The sequence below is a fragment of the Pinus tabuliformis genome, chromosome J (genome assembly GCF_031772625.1).
Source record: "Pinus tabuliformis cultivar Carrire ecotype Pingquan chromosome J, CPIR1, whole genome shotgun sequence".
Lineage (NCBI taxonomy): Eukaryota > Viridiplantae > Streptophyta > Pinopsida > Pinales > Pinaceae > Pinus > Pinus tabuliformis.
Window position 1 is genome coordinate 146388198 of NC_142295.1, and position 23780 is coordinate 146411977.

The following is a 23780-nucleotide window of genomic DNA, read 5'->3' on the forward strand; positions in this document are numbered from 1 at the left end:
CTTGATTTTATATAGAGAATATAAAACTTCTACTTGATGAAGATAGTTTTCTTCAATAATGATCCTTGATCCCACAAAGATGGAGATCCCTTATGATCCTTTGATGATCGAGTCTTTGTTGATGAAGATCGATGATGACTTCTTGATGATGTCTCCAATGGTAGGGATCTTGCTTGAGAGAGAGATTGCTTTAGAATCTTGATGACAACGCATTTTGATCTCGCTTCCTTTGGATGAATAGTCTTCAAGACACTTCAACTTCAAAATGATTGAGAGCGGATCCCAGGAATGCTTCTTTGATTGATGATGATATGATCTTGATCTTGAAGTGCTTTTCTTGGATGAATAAACTTCAAGCTTACCTTGATTCATAGATCTCTTCAACTTGAGTAGATGTAGGGTTTTGGCCTTCTTTTCTTGATGATGATCCCAATACGTCTTTGTAGATTTCTTCTTTGATTTAGGGTTATGATGTTTCCTTTTTAGATTTTGACTTTAAGATGATCTTTGCTTTGATGCCTTCCGCGAGATTTTATCCTTGAGTGTCCCTTGATAAGACGCCCTTCCTTGACTTAGTTACCTTAGCTTTGATACCATGTTGAGAAATCTAGGGCTTCGAGATTAAGTGATTTCTCTTCCATTGATAATTGCTTGTGAATGCTTTTTACTTCTCAGATTAGGATCTTCTTTTACTTATGTTAGTATAGTGTTATTCTTCATAAAAAACTACCAATGCATAAACCATAAGGAGGCAAGAGACATAGAATATAGGCTATCAGCTAGGGCCAAAACTTCTCCCACTTGAAAGGAAAACCTGAACAAATTCTTCTGCTTATAGAGACTTCGATTGACGAATACCAAGACCCTTGACCTATTTTGCCACTCCAAGACCAAGACACAAGTTCCCTTTCATTGCTTCTCTTTCGTACTCAAAACAACACTTGATCCAACTGCTTTTCTTCCTTGTTTTTCGGCTATACTTCAGATTTTCAATCCTTGGTTCAATACTGCACTTCTTGTCTCTATTTCAGAAACCCTAACACGTGTTTGACCAACTTTGACCCTTTATCTTCTTCGCTCTAGAAGGAGACCTTCTTCCTTCAAGTCGGCTACCCTTTGGCTTGACTTCTTTTTGAATAATTTCGGCCTTTCTCAGCAACAGATGATCCCTCTCTCCTTCGCACGTGTGACAATAAGACAACCCTAAAACATATCCAAAGACCTTCTCTCTTCCTTCCTTCTTCTCGCTAGCTATGAGACTTATTTTTTGGTGATTTTCACACTCCTTCTTACTTCAGATCTTGACCGAATTGCTTGCTCTGAAATGAGGCCGAGCTTCCCTATTTATAGTTGTTTCCCAGTCAAATTAGGCTGACTTGAGTGAGGGTGAGCCGACATGTCTTTTGGAGCGAATTCATTATTTTTAGTTGAATCCGACTTGAAGGAGTTTCTTCAACTTGGTCTTGGAGGGCTATTTGACACTTTCATTTACTCATGTACAAATGTAACATGCCGAAGAAGGGTCTTTCATACATGACATTGACTCTTTTTGACTTTATGACCAATCCTAAGGGCTCACAATGGGAGCCATTGCTAAAAATAAAATTCCTTGCTCATGAAACCCATGAAACAAGCGTTACAATAATAATTTTATTTTTCTTCTTTACATCAATTACATAAAATCACAATTACATGTCATTATGAAGACCGAACCTAGTTACACTTTTCAACAATTTTGTCACATGGAGCAATTTATTTCTCTCCATTTAATTTATTGCCAGATTTCCCACTAAACTTAGGAAATGTGGGTTTTGAGGGTCTAAAACACATTTTTAACCCCTCAAAGTGTGTCATAGTAGAAAGTTGAGGGTGAGAGGTGTAATTTTTATCACTCATATCCCATACAACTTCTCTAGACATCACTTATTACATTTCATATACAAGTTTTATTCCATTTTCCTCCTCGCGGGAAATTTAAAAATGACCCCATAGACCTAATTAAATTCCACAATTTTTTTTTGTATGATCTAGTATGGTAATATACAATGACATTAGACACTAGGACTCACCCAAGGCCTTGCCATCAAACCGTACTCTTGCCTTTGGGGATATGCTTGGAGGAAAAAACCCAAAAATAATCAAGTCCTCGTAAGGAGATGATAATTAACCAAGTGAAAAAACCCTCCCAGAGTAATTCTCTCTTGATGACAAGCTCCCAACCTACCCAGGCCTGTTACATGACTCGATTCCTCATACTAGTATCATTTTTACATTGCCCCTATAGGGATTGTGGAATTTGAGTACAGCAGAAAATGATAAGAAGAAGAAGTAGAGTTGAAAAACTCTGGTAATATGATGATCTCTGATGGTATAAGCAGCTTTTGATCCATCCTTGGGCAAGGAGTCTTTGAAAAATATCTAGGTGCCACTCCAGTGGTCAACAAGTCCTGTGTTTGTTTCGATTTATTTATTCCACTCCAATTTTTATGTATCTTGTAGGTTTTGATTGGAACTGCCCTTGATGGTTCTTATGAATGTGGTATCATATGCTTGCTTATGAAATTATCCACTTTCTGGCTCACTTTTTTCAGTGAAGAACTTAGTAGATCTGATTATGATGAATTTTCAGGTCTTTTAACTTTCAAAAAGGCAATCCTTGTTGAATCCATTTTCAGACATCCCTACATATCACGAAATTTTGAAGTACCCAAAGTGCTGCTTTCAAAAATAGGGTAAATATTTGTGCTGGAAGAGCTGTTGAAGCTTCCACTTTTTAAATGTTATTAATGATATATAGTGATTTTCAATGTACTAAAATACATACACAGATTGACCAAAATAATTGAATATTATCACTAATTAAATAGTATAGAATCGACTAGCAATTTCTCCAACTTCAAAGCTGATATTATTTTTCAGAAGGAAAACCTTGCGGGGCAAGGCAAGAGATGCTTTGTCATATTTATGGATAGCATTCCTAATAAACCTGTCATTGTAGACTAGTGCACCTCAACCAGGGTGATTTGAACCGGGCACCTGCTGACACAGAACTATCCAAATGCTTGAACATTGACAACAACCGTTTGAGCTAAGCCTTTGGATTCACTATATAGCTCATTTATGAATTCAATATAATATATTTTTTCTTAATTGTTAACTAAAATAACCTTGTGGAGAACTGTAGATCTCAATATTCATAATTGAATATTTCAGTCACATTAAATATAAACTACGATGTGCCCATAAATGCAATCTGGTTTGACATGAAGTACAAGATTACGACATTTTGACTAGGAGGTCAGAGCAGCTTTCTAAGGAAGGCTAAAATCATTAAAACACTATATTCGTTTATATGACACCTCTAGATATGACAAGTTATCCATAATAATCCTATATCTTTAAGGATTAGTGATGGTAGAATTGAGTTGGCAACAAATGTAAAAGGGTTGAAGAATATAAGAATAAAATGAAAGCGTAGTTCCTTGAATGACAAACATATCGTTGAGTCTCAAATGGTTGAATTATACATGGATTAAAATGTCACTAATAAACCTTGATAACGCCCATAAAACCAAATCCTATTCACAAAACCATTAGCCTTGCTCTAAAAATAGAAGGATCCACACAACACAACCTTCAACCATCTATTAGAGAGGAACTATAATAATGAGAATATAGTATCAAACTTAATATTCAAATACAAATAGCCCAATAAAATCCATAAATCCTAAGAATATGGATTTAGAAAACATGATGAAAGAAAATATTAAAATCCAAAACATTATCTAATTTTGGATGAGAATCTACCTGAAGAAGGAAAATATCATGGCTGCATGCACGAGAGCTGCTGGACATAGATGGCTTCTTAATGTGGTAAAAGACAGCCTCTGTCATAGAAAAGAAAAAGTATTTTAGTGAAAACTGAGGCCAATATGAGTCTAGAAGTTTGACATAGATCCTTTCAGTCAAGGATGTGAGCAGCACATTCCTGAATATTGGGATTTTTAATTTATTGCATGAATGATGGAAGCAAGTGCATCTCACTACAGGAAGAGTATCATTTGGCTAACCAACCACGAGTCAGGGATTTCTATCCTGCGAAATTCACCTAGGTCTCTCACCTGCCCCCAATCACGAGTCTGTTCACTTGCTGGGACAATATGGTCCATGAGGGACAATCATGTTACTTGGGGGAATCAAGCCTTGGTGGGGACAATAACATTGCACCGATTTTACAAGCAAGGCAACCCCCATTGACATGACACAAATTCTTAATTACTGCATATTTAATAAAGCCTTTGATATTATTTTTTGATGACAATCCATGCAGATGCCGACCAACATGTTTTTGACAGCATTTTGGTCATCTGCAGACATTACTATAACTTTCTCTTCCTCGACTTAGACATTACTATAACTTTCTCTTCCTTGACTTTTTCTCTTCATCACTTCTTATTTCTGTTCTGTATCAACTTATCAAGTTCATTTTGAAGGATGAAGTGTATGGATAACATTGTAGAGAGTTCCCGCTTAATTATTTACTGTACGCAGGTGAACATGACCGAAAAGGACTATCAAAGAAAGAAGAATAAATATCTACCAAAAATACATTCTTGGTGAGTAGCCTCAACAATTTAATTTTCGTTGGTTTTAACTTTTATTATATGATCTCGCTCTCTCTTTTCCTGCCCCACCCCAGTGCACCACCCCTTGTGCACACACAGACTCTGTAAAATCATATGTGGTTCTTGATCTGGGTCTGAAACGTTTAAATTATAAATGATTGAAAAACAAATCTTTGTAACCTCTTATGCCTATGACTTAGAAACATAGTAGAAGTGGATAGCTTGTGACATTAATAGTTGCATTCTTTCTTATGAGTTGACATGGACCAGCCTACAGACCCAGCACAAGAGAGCAACCTACAGAATGGATGGAAACTACTCAAGTACTAGGGATATGTGGCCATTAAACTTTGCATTGGAACTCCTTTTACGTGCATTATTAGGGAAGTAATTATGACTTTCTAAAATTCATCAACAATGCCTCTCCCATATGTTTAGTGACACTAATTGTCAGAACTGCTTGATAGCCCACAGTGACTTGCTAATGACTCACATGCTGTCATAACTAAGAAAATTGTGTTTGGGTAGTAGGACCATCCCCTCACCCCTAGCTGGAATGTTATTACTGCCCATGCTAACTCTTATGGGTCCTTAAGCATAGAGATATCTCAGGACTCAGGAGACCATGCATAAATGTTGTATGCATATATGTTCATGGCCCAATATAAATCATGGAATTATGGATATTTATAATAGCTGTGCAGTGGGGGAGGGGAGGGGAGCGGAGGGGGAGAGTCCCTGTCTCTAAAATTATAAAATATAAAAATCATAATGATAAAATCCCAACAATAACAATTCATCCCATGCAAATTCGTTATTGTGCAATCCAGTGGAAATGCTATACTCCTGCCAATCCTGAAATCCTGAAAACTGTTAAGTCTGCTGAATTCTGAATAGGAAGTGAAGTTCTACTTTCTCCATATGTAGTCTGATTAGGCTGGAGCCACTCCCAAACATACTGAAACAATTAATGTTAATGTTACAAATTTAAGTAGAAGGATAGAAAATCAAGTTCCTAGACTCCTCAGAGCTCTAACCCTTTTTTTTTCCATCTTCATGTGTTGCCATTGATTACCAAGGTCCTAGACTCCTCAAAATCATAATTGTTATTTTTTTATCTTCATGTTTGGAATCTGGATAGCCAAAAAACCTGGGGGGAGCGCTTAGGTGTCCCTCTTTTGGGGGAGGGATGTGCTCACCCGCCTCCACACTGGGAAACATTTCCCCAAGTCCCCGCCAATGGGCGACGTGGGGAACCATTTTCCCAGGCATCTCCCCATCCCTGGAGCATGGGAAACGTAGTGGGTGTGCTCCCCACCCTGGGGGTGCATTCCCATGGAAAACTGGTAATTACATGTGACTCAGCAGCTAGGGTAAAGACATTTTTCACTTGTGTCAGGAATCCCTACATACAGAGTCTATACAAACACATTATTTCACCACCTTCCCATTTCCCAACAGATCAACTAATTACAACCCTGGAATTGGTAATCTAATTCTTATGGGATACAGGTATTTGCATGAATAATCAGATTTCATTTCAGCTAAATTTCAACCATTGTAGCCATAATTTAGCCATAACAATGATGCATGGAATGGATGAATATGCAAGAATTTGCAAGTGCTTGAGTATATGAAGCTACCCAAATAAGTTGAAATTGTGGATGCATTTTCTATCCTTTTGAGGATTGGTTGTAGAAGGTTACAACATGAGCAAACACCTCATTTGTTGCAGCAGCACATGCAAGCCCCTTTCCTGGGATGAATCACCTACTGAACATTTAGAAGAGGACAGCAACAACTCTCGCTGACATAGAATGAAAATGCAACATATGACTTTGGCATGATGTTCACCTGCAAAACACCCTGCAATGTCATGTAGAGTCAACCCTTTGTGGTGTACTGTTATCTAGGTTTCCTTAATTTATCTCTTTGCAAGTGCTTTCCATCTTCACAAGTATTCAAGCAAAACTGTGGTCTCTCTCCAAGCCAAGATATCCTTCAAGGTGAGCCTTTTCAGACATTTATGACTTCTCTATTGGTCTTCGTATTGTTTTGGAGGATAGTCCATTCACTTCACCGTCAAATACCTTCAATTTCTGAGACTTCGATTTCTCCTCTTGTTGTGAACACTCTCAAGTAATTCATTAAAACTTTTGAAGCTTGTTTATTTTCTTAATTGGGCTTATCTTTGTCTTTTTTGTTTTCTCTTTCCAGCCTTCTTAAGCCTCTTTTGTGGACTTTTTCCCAAGTCCAAAACTTAAGTGACATGCAACATGAATTAGTCCAAAGAGAGTATTTTCTTAATATTCAAGGCTGTAACGTCAGTATTTATTATTTCCAAGAAATCATGTTCCAAATAGTTTATTGATTGATGTGGCAAGTATACAGCTTCTGCAAATGCACATGTCTGTTATTCTGGCTAATCTTATCTGGATACAAAATTTGAAACAAATAATATTTTATTGCTGTTTTGAGGGGCTTTCTTGACTGGCTGCTTTTGATTTCTGTTTGATCTTAGGGTTCAGGGGCATGGAGGTGAACCCATTATTCCCTTCAGTGGTGTTCTAGAGCAGAAACTTGCAGATATGCCTCCGGATGAAGCTGCAAAGTATTGCGAGGAAAATAAGATTCAAAGGTATGTGAAATTAACCATTCTTGTTGATCATGTTTAAATTTCTTATGGGTGTAAAAGTGGATATGATGGCTTTGATGAAGGAAAATTATTAAAGGTACTTTTAAGATGACTAATGAATACATGGTACGTAAAGAATGTGAGGATTTCCTCACTGCAGAAAATATGTAAACCTGTTGTTATGAGCATTGATGTACTGGCTTGGTAATTTCAATGGTGCTTGACTACAGGAGTTAATAGCTCACTGGGATGCTATTATGCAGACATATGACACCTAGTTGGTTTCAGCTTATTTTGTATGTCTTATTCCATAACCATTATTGGGTTTACTCTAAGCACCTAAGAAAAGTTTTGGAAGAAAAAACATAGTGTCAAGCAAGTGGACTAGAATAGTTGGATGATTTGAGGATTGTATGGAACTTGCTGAACTTTTCTTCTAAACTGGCAAGGCCCATTGAAGTTGGGTGTTCCATTCTCTTTTTCAGAGCCTAAGATGATGCTGACTTGTAGTGTTTATGTCAAACAAATTGATGCATTAGGCTTCTGTTTCAGATCTATGTTGGTCTTTCTATTGGTGAAATCTTTTTGGTTCCAATGATAGGTGTTTTCATTGTGTTTTTTCTGATCTACTGTAGTTAGAGGAATAATTCGCCATTGTTGGAACTTGATTATTATCTGCATTAAGTTCTTTTTAATCTAAGGAAACCTTGCCGGGAAACCTATGGGATGCTTGCCCACATTTGCAGATGGCATCCCTATAGACCCGTTGGCATAGGCTAGTGCCAATGTTAGGTGTTTTCATTGTGTATTTTCTGATCTCTTGTAGTTAGGGTAATAATTCACCATAGTTGGAACATGATTATCATCTGCATTAATTTCTTTTTAATACAAGGAAACCTTTCCGGGAAACGTATGGGATGCTTCACCACATTTGCGGATGGCATCCCTACTAAACCCGTTGGCATAGACTAGTGCACCCCACTCAGTGGGGATTCAAATGAGGCATCTGCCAGCATGTAATAAACCAAATACCCAGTTACATTGGTGACAAATGGTTGAAACTTGAGCTAACCCCTATGAATCAATTTGCTGTTTGTGGCTGAAATAAAAGGTTTGTTGTACCTACTATTTTCTTTCTGAGGCCAAGGTGATGATGGATTACAATACTTTTCAACTTGGCTCTTTGAATGTTGTTTTATGCCTATATATTTTACATACTTGGCAGTGATACATCTCTCACACACATAAAGAGTTAGAACAACATCTCTAATAGCCCCGAGGGTTAGCTCAGTTGGTTGAGTTCCCATTGTTAAAGCACCTCTGCTATTTAGAGGTCACGGTTTCAATTCTCTTGACACTCTTGGGGTCAGTTGCAGTGATTGAGTAGGGAGGTAGTGATTCCTTCTGGTGGATTTTCTTAGTACAATATTTCATGGACATAGCGGTCACCGATCTCTATATAATGGAAGGAAAAACTTCATCCACATATAATCTACGTGTCATCATGCAATTTTTATTTTTATCTTAAGGTTTTCTTAATATATCTTTCTCCACAAATTTTCCTTTACTTACTTTTACTCTTTTACTTTTAGTAATAAAATAGTTTATTTTATTTATTATGTTTGATCTTAGCTTTTTTACTTTTATTTATTTAGTTATGTTGATGGGTGTCCCCCCTGTTTATTTTTTTTGCAGCATTGGGCATACATCTCCCATGGGGTCATGCTGGTTTGACTAGTGGGGAAATTATACATTCACCCAAAGAAGTCATGCTGATTTGGCTAGGGGTCAATGGCCCAGGGGCAAACATCCTCCCATGGGGACATTGTTATGAATATAATTTATGTAAAAGTAATAAATATAGATAATAAATAATAATCATGATAATATGTAATTAATAATTAGTTAGACAGAGACATGTCTAAGGAGGCATGACCGTTCATAAAGGGACACCTGCATAGGCTATATAAGTAGGCCCTCAATTTCAATTGCAACATCATATTATCATTCATACATTTAATATATATTCTTGTATCCTCAATAGAGATCTACATATTCCAAGTCTTCTGGAGTATTTAACGTTAAGAACGAACTTTGTTCGTTTCATTTGGTATCATAGCTGTTCGATCCTTTGGCCGCTCCACAAAGCCACACTCACCGATCCCGGCCTTTGGCCATCAATCTTCGTCAACTTTGTTGTCATAGAAACTGAAGCATTTGCTACACAAGTTGGAGTTTCTCCATTTTCGCCAATTGGCCCTTGGCCATTAAAAAAAATTTAAACGAAAAAATAAAATAAAATTACAAAAGAAAAAAACAAGTTAAAAAAAGAAAATATATAAATATATATATATATATATATAAATTGAAAGAGAAAACACTATGAAAATAAAAGGGAACAAAATCGGCCAAGGAGGGCCGATGCTAAGCCTACTGTGGCTAGCATTGAGGGCGAAGGAGGCTAGAAAGGCAGATGAACAGTCAAAGGAGGCGGAGGAAGCTAAGGAAAGGCAATGCTGGAGGAGGAAGGCCCTTGAAGGCTAGACGCTACGGTTTTTGGGGGAATTTAGGGCCCCAAAGGGCCACGACGAACCCAAAGGGCAGCCGTTAGGGTCAAGGAAGGTCAACCATGTGGTCTAGGACCCACGACTAGGCCTTTTAAGGCCTTAAGGCCCTAACGCTGGGCCTAGAAGGGGAGGCCGAGGCCTCTAGAGTCTACGACCTGCCCTAAAAGGGCTAAGAAAATTGTTGCAGGGGCAGAAAAGGATGATGCTGGCCAAGATAAGGACTCCGGGCTAGAGGATGTTGGATCCAGGCTCGAGCGGCCTGAAAAGTGAAACCCTTGCTCCAAATTTTTGTTTCTCCTCATAAATGCAAGTCCCATCACTAACTCCAGCCTTTGGAGTTTTGGTGTTTGGAATTGATTTGCAGTAGTCCCACCGATGTTCAAATCTCTGGAGGCGTCACCCATACACCCGTAGTGTAGGAAGATACAAGCAAAATAAATGCAAGTTCCATCACTAACTCCAGCCACTGGAGTTGTGGTGTTTGGTATTGATTTGCAGTAGTCCCACCCGTGTTCTAGATCTAAATTTTGCTGCAAAATCTTCAGTGGGTAGCCTTGCAAAATTTTCTAGAGACTAGATCTTACTATCAAGGGCCGAAATCTAGCTCTACTTCAGCTTGATATCTTGATTCAACTTGCAAAAATGAAATTAAAACACCCAAACCCTAAATATATACAAAATCTTAAAACCCCAAAACCCAAGTTAGCAAAAATAATTTGCAAAATATGTTTATGAAATTATTTACAAAACCTACAAATATACAAGGGTTATGAAAATTTAAAATTTTCAAACAAAATATAATTATTGCTATTTTCTTTGATGAATGGATACAAACACTTTAGAAATCCCATGCACACTATAGCGTTAGTGAAGATTTAATCCACCACATAAATATTCAGGATCCAAACAAAATTGATCCTTGACCACAATTTGTGAACTTGGATACCAAGGACTGAAGTACCTGCAAACACTATGTATTTATCATAAAATAATCATATATGAGCACAACATAAGAAAGCTCGTAGTCAGTACATATCACAAATCAATGAACACGGACAACTCGAGTTGCACCCCAAAGTCTTTATTATGATAGAAAGAATAGTTATCAGTGGGACAATAGTTTACACAAATGCTTCAACAACAATTTCTTGACCATAAATAAGATGGTTAGAGACTCAATTGACTCTCTAATTTATAGATAAATCCTCTAAGTGAAAAATAATGACTAGTTTTCTTGATCCTTGTCAAAATAATCTTGGCTGTCGAAAAATACTTCATCATTTTTTAATCTTAGCTATTGAATTTATTTTTGAGGAATTTTCGAATTTATTATTTAATTCCATTTTAATTAAATTTGAGCTAATTTCGTAAAAAAATTGACTTTGACTTAACCACCAAGGCCTAAGGGTCCAATTTTTCTTGAAATATCCAATATTCCCTTGGTGGAGGACCTCCAAAAATTAGTTTTTTTAAGATCCACGAATTTTTCACGTGTAGAATTTAATTTTCCCAAGACATTTAATTTTGATTCTAATTAATTAAATTTATGGCTTAAGATTTCAATTTAATTTTGCCAAAAAATTTAATTAATTGACACGGAGGGGATTAATTATTTTTTCCATCTTCTAATATTTTAACCATGGTGTCTAAGTATGAGGGACCATGCATTAAAATGTTTTTTACATAAGATTTGCATTTTCAACCCTCAAAGGGGGAATACTCGTTCAGCTTAGACCCTCAAAAAACATACTCAATCTGCGACACAATATGAGCTCGTAGACCAAGTGATTTGTAATAAAATAATTTATCCAATTGCTTAAATTATTTTCAAATCACTTTTACATAAGACTCGACTAAAACACTAGGACTCACCTAAGACTTTGACGAAGAATTACACCCTAGCTTTAGGGTGAGGTTGGAGGGAAAAACTATGCCGACCATCTGTGTTTAAAAACAAAAATGAATTAGTGAGACAAAAAACCTCCTAGGATGAAACTCTTGCCAAAATAATAGGTTTACTTCTGTTGTTACATACATTCACGGTCTTACTAGCATCATTTACATTACATAACTTACAAAATGGGTTTACAATGACATATGGACTGCTGATAGATGATCTGTTTCTGTCGAAAAAAATTTGGTAGTTCCACTTCCTTGGAACTTTGACCAAATGTGTGCAACATGTTCGACACGTGGAATACATGACATGAGGTTGGAGGGAAGGACGTGTCATGTTACTTAGCTCATACAATGTCATACATGATCAAATCCAATGGAAACATCACAATCCTGGAAACTTAAAAAATGTTAAGTTTGCTAAATTTTGAATGGAATCTAAAATTCTCCTTTACCCATATGAAATCCAACGAGGTTGGAACCACTCTCAAATATCCTAAAACTATAAATGGCGATGTTAAAAATTTAAGTATAAAAATGAGTTCTGGTTCGGTTTTGATAACATTGTGCCTCACTTGTGTTGTGTATAACCACACAATTCAAGGTCTCATTTGTAGAATCTCATCTTGTCATCTTGATCTCAAAGTGTTATAAGCCTAAGGGAACTTGATTTTGGCGTTTTCTTTTGTGATTGTCATATTCCTCTTAGATGTAGTTATGCATTTATGTTTTTTTAGCAGTTTGCTTGGCCTTTGCACTCTCTTTGGTGCACTAGTATTAACACTTTCTAGCACACTAATGGGGAGGCTTTTTTCAGAATTTGGTTGAGATTTGGTTCCATCGATTCTTCTATTGACCACTGTGAATCTTGAAAGTGATACCTATGATGATTTACATGCGAGGGGAGGAGATGGGATTTTAAAGTTGTAGAAGCTTTTCTAAGTGAAAGACAGAGATGTATCATTTCTACATATTTGATAAAGCATAGAACTTGTTTTCTTTCTCCACCTTTGTATATGATACTTTCCTACATAGTATCAAAGTTTGAATTGGAAACTTGTGTTAGTTGGAGACAGTGTTGCGGGGGAGCGCCCCCCCCCCCCTTCGAACCCGCTCCCGAAGCGCGCTCCGGGCGGGAGCGGCTCGGGAGCGCGCTCCCCAAATCGCTCCCGGACGGGAGCGATTTTCGGGAGCCAGGGAGCGCTTTTTAATGCCCGGGAGCGATCGGGGAGCGATCGCTCCCTGATCGCTCCCGGGCATTAAAAAACGCTCCGGGAGCGAATTTTAAAAAACCGGGAGCGGTTCGGCGGAAAAAAATTCCGCCGGACCCGAAAAAACAAAAAAATTTAACTAATTTTTTTTGGTTTATAAGCCCAATGGGCCAAAAAAAAATCATTTCAATGAGATTGAGCTTGAGCTTGAGAGCTGAGGAAGAGCAAAGGAGCAAGGAGCAAGAGCTGAGGAGCAAGGAGCCAGAGCTGAGGAGCGAGGAGCAAGTGCCAAGGAGCGAGGAGCAAGCTTGCAGAGGTAAGTAACTTAATCATTTAGTTAGTTTAGTTGGTTAGGTAGTTAGTTTGGTTAGTTTAATTTACCTGTTTGAGTTTAAAGATCATTAATTTAAATTAAATTAATAAATTAAATGAATTAATCCCAATAAACTAAATTAATTTGCAGATTCAAGACTCAAACCCTACAAACATCAAACACGATGGACCTGGGGATTTTTATTGGCATTTTCCTCTTCCTGGTCCCTTTTCTGGTTATTATGGTGGTGGAGAGTAGGAAACGGAGGGGGCCTGAAACTGAAGAGGTGGATGAAGAAGCCGGAGGAAGTCAAATAGGTGAAAACCCCAGTGAGGAGGATGTGGAGGAGGGTGAACATGAGGGTCAAAAAACTAAACAAGACCAAACTCCATTGTGGAAATATGTTCAGAGGGCTGAAATAGGGAGAGGGGGTGGAACCACTAAATTTCATTGCCCCCATTGCAACACTGATTACACAGGCTCATACACCCGTGCTAGAAGACACCTTTGCGGGAAAAGGGCATGGGATGGAGAGAAACAAATAGGAATCAAAACTTGCAACGCGGTGTCAACAGCAGATAGAGCCAAATACATAAAGGAAGAGGAGGACGCCCAATACAGAGCAAAAAGATCAAGGGGTTTCTTTGAAAGCTCACAAAGAACTCCTTCAGCATCCTCCCAAGGCAGTGGATATGGACATGGAGGCTCAGGGTCATCATCTTTACGCCGTAGAACCATATCATATTTCCTTGATGAGGGGTGTAGGAATGATGTGGATTCAAAAATTTACAGGTTCCTCTATGCAAATGGGATACCATTCAATGTTCTACGCTCACCTTATTGGCACGAAATGGTTTCTGCCATAAATGATGCCCCTAAAGGATACAAGAGCCCTGGGTATGACAAGGCAAGAACTGTTGGCCTTGATCATGAAAAAGCAAAAATATCACATTCTTTGAATAAAATGACAAGTTCTTGGACTGACAATGGGGTGTCCATTGTATCTGATGGATGGACAAATGTAAAAGGCAAGCCATTGATAAGTGTTCTTGCTGTGTCCCGAAGTGGTCCCATTTTTCTAGCTGCACATGATTACTCAGACAAGTTCAAGACCGCTATCAACATTGCAGAAGCATTGCTTGAAACAATTGAGCGTATTGGCCCATACAATGTCATCCAAGTCATCACTGATAATGCTCCTAATTGTAAGGCAGCGGGAGCAATTATTGAGGATAGATACCCAAACATATTTTGGTCTGGATGTTTGGTTCACACATTGAACCTTCTGTTGCATGATATTGTCAAAAACAAAAATGAACAATACCAATGGATTGGTGATTTGTACAAGAAAGAAAAAAAAATGATAAAATTTATTACAAATCATAGCAATACCCATGGCCTTTTCCGCAGTCACTCGAGATTGGAGTTGCTGAAGATTGCGAGGACTAGATTTGGTAGCTATTACCTCACCTTCAGGCGCCTTTTGAAGGTAAGAGAGGGTTTAGCTAGCATGGTATCAAGTCCAAATTGGCAGGTGTTAAAGGAAAGGGCTACAAATGTAGCTGACATTGCAGGTTTTGAAACGGTGGAGGAGGCCGCTCTTGATGGGCAGTTTTGGACAACTGTGAGACAGGTATTGGATTTCACCAAGCCAATTTATAACATGATTCGGTTTGCAGATACAGACAAACCAGTGATTGGCGAGGTGTATGAGCAAATGGATACCATGTTGGGGGAAATAAAAGACATTGTTAATAACAGAGATCCCGACTTGTACAATCTGATTCACGATTCTGTGTGTGAACGGTGGAAAAGGCTTAACCTTCCACTACATTGCTTGGCGTATATCCTTACGCCAAAATACTACTCAGATTCTTGGTTGGGCAAACCTGCAGCAGGGGGTGGTGTTAGGACCAAACCCCATTTAGATCGAGAGGTAACTAAAGGATATCTGGATGCATTAGAAAAGTTGGTGCCTGACAGGGAGGAATGTGCAGCTGTGCGCCTTGAAATAGGCAGATACTTCACTGGCAGTGGTTTGTATGGTAACTTCCATGCAATGGACGACAAAGATAAATTTGATTCTCTCACATGGTGGGAAAGATATGGCGGCGACGGACTTTTGCGAAAATTGGCATTGAAAGTTCTTGCACAGGTTGTAAATTCTTCTTCTGCAGAGAGGTGTTGGAGCACCTACAGTTATATACATAATGTGAAAAGAAACAGGCTCAACGAAAACCGAGTAGAAAGCTTGGTTTATGTGCACTACAATTTGAGGTTGTTGAGCCATTACTGTGATCGGGCTAATGAAGATCCCACATATAAAATTTGGGACAATCACCCTGAGGACGACAATTTGGAGGATGGCATTGTACATATGGAAGAACTAGAAGATGAGCTTGTACGGGATGAAGCTGAAGCAGCTGCAGCAGCCATGCCACCTCCACCTCCACCATCCAGTAGCAGTTCTCGGGGCCCGAGTCTTGTTCCATTGCTGTCGCCACATCCATCGACACCCTCGCGTGGAGGCTCTAGTTCTGGTCGTCGGTCTGGGCGGGAGACTCCTAGAAGACCACCACGACCTACTTATACTCCTGGAGACTCTCGTGGCAAGGGCCACTTGTAGATTTACAGTTTACTTGTCTTTTTTAGTTTCTATTAGACTTGTCACTTTAGTTTTCATAACTGTTCAGTGTTGAGTTTTGAGTCCTTGACTCTTGACTCTTGACTCTTTCATATCATTATGACATTATGATATTTTTTGTAAACATTATATCACTGTGACAATGAAAATTTGAAGTTTGAAGTTGGGCCTTGGCAATTATAACTCATTGGTAATGATTGTGAATTATGAATATGATGCTTTGTGAAAGACTAAAGTTGTTTCATTTCATCTCATTATTCATGTTTCATTTTATAAATTTTTAACATTTCATATCATGTTAACAGTTAGAAGTTAGGACTTAGAAATATCTTCGATATTACTTCTTGTAATGGTTAAACTTGGCTTACAAGTACAACTTGTTACTTTGGTGATCAATGATGATAAATGTTATTGAATTGAATGTTATTTTAATTTATTATTTTACTAAGGTTGATGACGATTATAATTTCTAGATGATTGATGTGATATGGTTCAATGATCAATTTATGTTTTTTTATGTTTTTTATGTCTATTTCATCATTCTACATGTTTTTGTTGACATATATGTATCAAAAATTAAAAAATATAAAAAATATATATATTTTTAAAAAATCGCTCCGGGATTCGCTCCCAAACCGGGAGCTTCTGAAAATGGTCGCTCCCGCTCCCGCTTCTGCTCCCGCTCCCCGCTTCCGCTCCCGCTCCCAAGTAACACTGGTTGGAGATAGTTGTAGTGATAGAGTCAAAAGATGTAATGGCAATAAAAAGGGAATATGAAAGGGTATTGAAATCCTTAAAGTTGATATTAAATTCTAAAAAGAAGTTAGTAAGATTTAAAATTAAAAGAATTAAAGATGAAACTTAAAGATTTTATTAAACTTGGCCAAGGCATATATAGCTCCTGTTAGGGAACATTTTAGTATTGCACATCTTAAAAGATCTTTGTCATGGTAGAGGATTCCTTTTGAGAACATAGTGAAGTTTGAACAATTGCTATAGTAGCCATAAAATGAAGGTGACATTGGCAGAGTGTTGTTTGTAACTTTGTAGAAGCAAGCTAACACTTATAGTGAGCATGACATTATGAATAACTGAATCTAATTGGTCATGCGACAACATAATCTTTCACCTTAGTGCACAACCTCATTAGATGACTAAGACAACGAGTAACATGGGAGAGTCACTGCTGTCACCTTAGCAATTACTCCCCTTGTTTTAGTGATGGATATAATCCAACACAGGGGAGGCTTCCCTAGTAGATCTTAGGGTCTAATGGTCCAGTCAAGCTGAGTCACCGCCTAAGTCACTTGACATGGGGACACATAGGACACGCAAATACGAGAGTTCGACACGAGACATAGAGACCCCTCAGAACATGACATGTCGAACACGTTATATATATATATATATATATATATATATATATATATCTATATGCATATTAACAAAATTAATAGATAGTACACAAATTCTCATGATGATACAAATTCGATCATACATGTAAATAAAGGTCACCTTATTCTTACATTTCAAAATCACTTGTAGACTATTTTGGCCCTCTTAAAGATTTTGACCTAGCTCTTGTAGCTTGCTATTCTTGTGAAGATGTGATCTTGGTGGATACTTTTGCTATTGGAGACTAGTCTTTGTTGTGGAGACTTCACTTTTGGATAATGAACGATTGTTCATGGATATTTTTGTTGTTGAATATCTTTTAATGGTTATTGCATGGATCATATTTTGCTAGGGTTTCTATGTTCTTTGTCTAATTGCATATATTTATATGATATTTTGGAGGAATATTGTATGCTTAATTAAAGAATCTTTAACATCCCTTGAGAACCTCCTAGAGAGCTTTTCTCATGCTTTTATCCTTGTATTGAGTGATAGCTAGAGTTTTGAAAGAGGAAAATTAGGGTTCACCCCCTTTACTCCCTTCAGGGGTTTGATATCTCCATAGTAATTTTTCCCTTAGACTCCATCACCCAAGAAGTAGGCATTGCCCCACATTGGCTTCCACATGGATGATCAAACATTACTACAAATTCATTATTTTCTCTCTCTATTGGTTTCAACCCTTCAAGGCAACCCACTAGGGCTAGGGCATGGGGATGAATTCAAATAGGGTGGATGCCTTGCCTTGTTTTGAGGTTATTATTGAAGGTTGGACCTTGTAACATCAAAATCCTTGCTTTTGCATGGTTGGAATAACCTCCGTAGAGTTGACGTTACAAACCCTAGGCAATTATGCTCTAGGAAAACCTTAGTCTAGCATTAAAGCTTTAATTTAGGGCTTGTTGGAGGCTTTTGGCTCCTTTTTGATCAGACCTATCTTGCAAGCCTTTTCTTAGTCTTATATGCTTAAGTGTGCCATTTTTGTTGCATATTACTCAAATCCTAGGCAACAAGTACTCTTGGTAGGTTCCTTGGGTGGGCATTGAGCCTTGTCCTTACTCAAATTGCCCTACCTGAGCCTATTAAAGCTGTCACCTTTGAGTTATTGCCTTAGAATATATATTATAGGTGACTTACACCGGGAAGCCTCCCTTGTGGTGAAACTCCACTAAAGAGCAGGTGTTGGAGTGTTGAGGTGACAGTGGTCTCCACCTCATTGTTTTATCTTGGTCTAGCCCATGTCTTGTGAGACCTCCCACAAGACTTGCTAGATTTTGAGGCATTAGGTCACATAAATGGTTCCCAGCTTGTTATATGTTTTATGTTAATTTTGGGTGTTCAACATGATTACTGTAGTGTTGGAAACAACTTGGATAGTTAAATTTTGGACCATTGCAGTGTTTTCTGTCGTTCTAATACAATTTTGGTTTGTTTGCCTTAGTACTGAATGTATCTACTGGTGAGTATATCAATTATACATCAAATCATGCTATCTGGGTACATCTAATGATGTTAGAAAACACGTTTTGGATGTGTGGGGTTAGGGATTTGGCAGTGTCATTTCTTAAATTTTACAGTGACTGTGTTTGGGATATTCTAACCATGTATTTGAAACTAAAATTTTGGATAGGGTGTCTAAATTAACTGGTTTTTTTTTTTTCAAAGTTATTTGTTGCCATGTAGAACATAATTTTTTTTTTGTTGAGGTGTAGAACTTCTATATTAAAAATTATATTAATGTGAGAATGTCTATTTGGCATACATAGAGAGCATCTCTGAAGTTTGAGGTCATACAATATGAAGTGTTTTTTAACATGTTGCTATTTTTTTTTTGTTGCAGTGCCCTTTCTAAGATCGTAAAGACTGGTTTTTCTGCCATAAACCTCATCTACTTTTTCACAGCGGGCCCGGATGAGGTGCTTCTCATTTTCCCATTTTCTGTGTTCGTCACGTGCATATCAACATAAATACTTTAATGGTTTGGAAGCGCAGCTAACATATCGGAAATAGTAAAAGCTTAAAATGATATGGAGTATGACTCTGTTTCTATGGTATGACTACTATATAGTCTATGAAGGCTCCTTGAAGGCATCCTTTATTAAGGTAGCTTCTCTTCAACTGCAGCAAAAAACTGATATAATCGCAAATTAACACAAAAATAAAGCTAGGAGATTGAAGCCCTGCATTAGAACAGAACAGTTTCAGCAGCTGAAACTTGTACCCATCCCCTGAAATCTTGTTCAGAAAGGCCCCCTTCCAGCATCAACAGAACTTCTTTTGACAACTGATCTGCTACAGTATTAAACTCTGTGAAGACATGAGCCAAATAGATACCTTCATATCTCTCCTTTACCTCCAGGAACTGATTCATGAAAAGCTTAAGCAACAAAATGTTAACTGTACACTTCTTGTTAACCCAATCCACTGTTTTGATTCTCCGAACATTTTTAACTTTTTTACACCCTTTTCTGTTGCTGTCCTGAAAAAGTAGCAAAATGTTCGGGCACTGTTGCTAACTTTAACTTGAAATGATGCTGTTGGTCCAGAAACAGAGCAACACCAACCCCACATAAGCCTTGGGTCCCCTGACAGGCTACGTCAAAGAAGCCCTAATCCAGTTCAAAATCAATTTCATGTTCCTTTAAATTCTGTTTGGATTTCCTTTTGTGGAAGACTAATTTTCATTGTAGGTGCTCCTAATTTCATGGGCCAGCTGGGCTCATCTCAACCCTAAACCTTGGAAAATCATTTTGTTTCTAGATAACCCGATACCCCGAATCACAAAGGTGAAGCCCTCAAGACTTTTACTGATTTACCTACTGTCCAAGAAGGAAAACATTATAACAGCATCCTATACTCCCATTTATTTTTCGAAGTTGTAATCTGCAATATCTCAAACCAAGCAACTCTAGAAAAAGGACAGGAAACAAATAGATGATCCACATATTCGTCACTGGTTTTGCACAATATACATCTTCAAGGACGTTGCCTGTTTCTCTTTTGGCAATTATCCCAAGTTATCCCTAGTTTGGACTTTGTAACTGCTAAACTAAGGGTCACCACCAAGATCTTTTCTTCATCAAACCTTTGTCCATCTTTGCCTTGTACCCCAATTTTGTAGTTTACTATCCAGACCCCTGGTCTTTGGACCACTTGATTAAATCTTCGAGATCAGAAAGTTCTATGGCACTGACATTTAGGCTTCAAACAAAATGATTCCATTTCCATTGTGATGATAAATTTTCTGCCAGCTTCCGGCCACAAGGCCAATCATTTCTGCCATCATTTGAAGGTGCATCTTCCAAAGAATAAATTCCTAAGAGATGGTCTATTATCAGCTCCTGAGTTAGTCTGTAATATCCATCTTCTGCCAACTTCCAGACGTGAGACCAAATATTTCTTCCATCATTTGAAGTTGTGCCTTTGGAAGAATAAATTCCGAGGTGATGGTTGTCTCTTATTGACTCCTTGGATAGTCTATAATTGCCTTTGCAGCCAATCTAGGGGTATTAGTCTATTCTCACACTCTGCTCTCTTCCAATCTTCCATGCTGTCCTTTTACCAGCTAGAGGGAGAGCTTTCACCAGGGCTTTCCACACAATACAACCTCCAGCTGATTTATTTGATTCTTACCTGACCCAGTCTACTATGGACATCATTCTCAAGTGTTTCACTTTCGTAACCTTTTCCCATAGACCTTCATTGTAGACTAGTCTCCACATACTTGTCACAGCAAGAGCTAAACTGAAAAGATGGATGATTTTTAGGCCACAACCTCCAGCTTCTTTCAAGAGTGCCACTTTGGTTCATTTTACTATGGAAATTCCTTCCTTTTCCCTCTTACTGGTCCAAAGGAAACTAATGCCTTTAGGGATATGAGCAATGGACATCTATTAGACCAGTATACATTCCAGCACTGCCTTTACCAGGACTAATCTCCCTCCCTTAAACAACCAGCTATTACACCGTAAGGAAATTCTAGTTTCAGTTTTGTTACACAGTCCAGCCCAATCATTGTAACTTTAATCGTTAGGTTTTAAAATAACTTTTAAGTACTTTATTCCTTGGTCTAGCTCTAGATCATTCATGGGTAACAGATTCACAAAATGGGCTTTCTTTTTCCTCAGCCACAACATTGAACAGCAATGTGGATCTCCTCATATTGATCTGCATACCTGTAGCCTCACAATATATGTCTAGGACATCTTTTATACTTCTCAGCTCCCTTAAAGATCATATCCGAAAGATCATGATATCTAATGTAAAGCATATGGGAAATGATCCCCGACTCAGGAATTTTTCTCCCTTCAGTGTTCCTCTTCTTCTTGAATCCCTGATCAGCATATTCAATACTTTCAGCCACTAACAGGAAAAGAAAGGGAGAAAGTTTCCTGCAACTTAGTTTTCTAGGTATTTTGTCATCCTACATGTCAGTCTTGGCGATTCTCAGATATGTACGGCTTTTTTTGGCTTCCCGGATGGTATATCTTTCCTTTATGATGATATATCTTACTTGAATTTGGTATGAGCTTCTTTGGTGAACAAAATTTGGATATTTGATTCTTGCTTATGTTGTTTTTCAATACTCCATTGTTCTATAACTTATTTGATCTTCTGTTTCGTGTTGATTTTTGAGTAGCTTGGGAGGTACTCCAAGCCCTTGGGTTCGGGGTTTGGAGGTTGGAGCACTACAAAATCATTTGTGGGCCTGGAACCCAAGGTTGGGGTTTTGCACCCATCGATGTTTGGGGCAAAACCATGGAGCATTTTGGACATGAGATGGATGGAAATGATAGAGGATGACGAGGAGAATCCAATGCTTCGAGAATCATCAAATTTTGAGATGTCCTCGATGAGATATGAATTTTTGAAGTTAACAATGAATTTTTTGGGTGTTCAAGTCATGTAGGCTTGAAGTGAAATTACCCAAAAGTCATGTCTCTTCATGAAGTCGTTGAGCCCTCTTGTTTGGCATAAATAAGAGGTGATGTCAAGTCATCCAACCAAATTCTTCTTTTGTTAGATGTTCATCAAATGTTTAGTTGAGATACAAAGTACAATAAGAATGCGATACATCCATCAGGCCTCCTAGGGCCAACCCAAGTCAGTTCACAACTACGTTTGTGAATTGAACGATTTAGTATCTAGAGAGCTGCTGCCATATCATAGTCACAAGAATTAACATCCATGTCATAAGGAACATCATCACTGTTATAGGGGCTTCCATACATCCCTGTCCATATACTGCCACTGTCATACTCAATGTGGAAAAAGTCAAAATCGGGATTAATTCGGCAAGGGTCCAAAAGTTGAAAAACTCGTTAAAGTCGGGAGTTTTTTGAAAAAGTCGGCAAAAAGCCGACAAAATTAGAAAAACACAAAATTATTCTTTTTATTTTTTATTTTTTTTAACATCTAGAGTTGAAGTCATAGTTTAGAGGTGTTTTCAGTGTTTTACGACAATTTCATTCTTTACATGTGAATTCGATCACTAAAAGCATGTTACACTCTTGCAGTCTGCATTCTAAGTGCATTTTATCACCAATGTTTTTCAACATTATCCACAAAAAATATGATCATAACAGTGTTGATTCTTGGGAATGTTCTTCAGCTATTTACACTTTCTTGCTTGCTAGTCTGGATACTCCTTGTCCTCTTGCTCTTATGTCTCACAATCATGCTCGTCGAGGTAGTTATGCACTTCTTTTTCGTAGTCTTCTCAGTTTCTTATAGCAGCGTTCTGACAACATAGCCTCTGGCTAAAGTCTCTTCTCTGTATTTTTTTGCTCATCTCATATAAATCCCTATCGTTTTGCATACATAACATGCAGCAAGAGCAAACCAATAATAGCCATATATGTTTCAAGTTTCAACATTCAACAAAACATAGCAACTAAGCAATTAATTTTCTCAGTAACACCAACCAAATATAATGCTCGAAATTAAGATTCAACAACAAAACAAATTGCACAGCACAACGTTATCATCAAATTTCTAGGGCTATGTTTGAAACATTCCACTCTCTGCCTTAAGATTAAACAACAGAAAATTATATCATTTTTTCCTTTGTGGCCTCTTTATCTTCGACCTGGGAGGGAGGCCGACTTTTTGGGTCCACTCCCGATTAAATCGGGAGTATAACGGTTCAATTGCGATTTTTTCCTTTCTAAAAAAGTTGCCAAAAATTCGGGGGATTAAATCGTTTAGTTTAAAAAATCACATTTTTAGGATTAAATCAGGACTTTTTGCAGACTTTTTCCACATTGGTCATACTGATTTGAGGTGACTAACATACTGTTATACAACCAGGTCATTTCCATCATAGAGCAAGGTCACTATCATACTGTTATGCAGCTAGGTCACTAGCATCAAGGAGCAAGGTCACTGTCATATTGTTATACAACTAGGTCACGAATTCATTGTCCTTGTTATTCTTCATTGTTTGAAGTACGAACATCGTAGTCATATAAAACTGTCGAAGTATAATGATCATC

At 37.9% G+C, this 23780-nt stretch overlaps 1 protein-coding gene across 1 annotated transcript in view; it reads left to right on the top strand.

Moving 5' to 3' along the window:
• Positions 1–23780, top strand: part of LOC149226057 (GTP binding protein) — a 202339-nt gene that overhangs the window by 132307 nt on the left and 46252 nt on the right. Inside the window, exons 7-9 of the mRNA XM_089377396.1 lie at positions 4552–4616; positions 7147–7263; positions 19127–19202. Of these exons, the coding sequence (XP_089233522.1) occupies positions 4552–4616; positions 7147–7263; positions 19127–19202 (258 nt within the window). The remainder of the gene's footprint in view (positions 1–4551; positions 4617–7146; positions 7264–19126; positions 19203–23780) is intronic.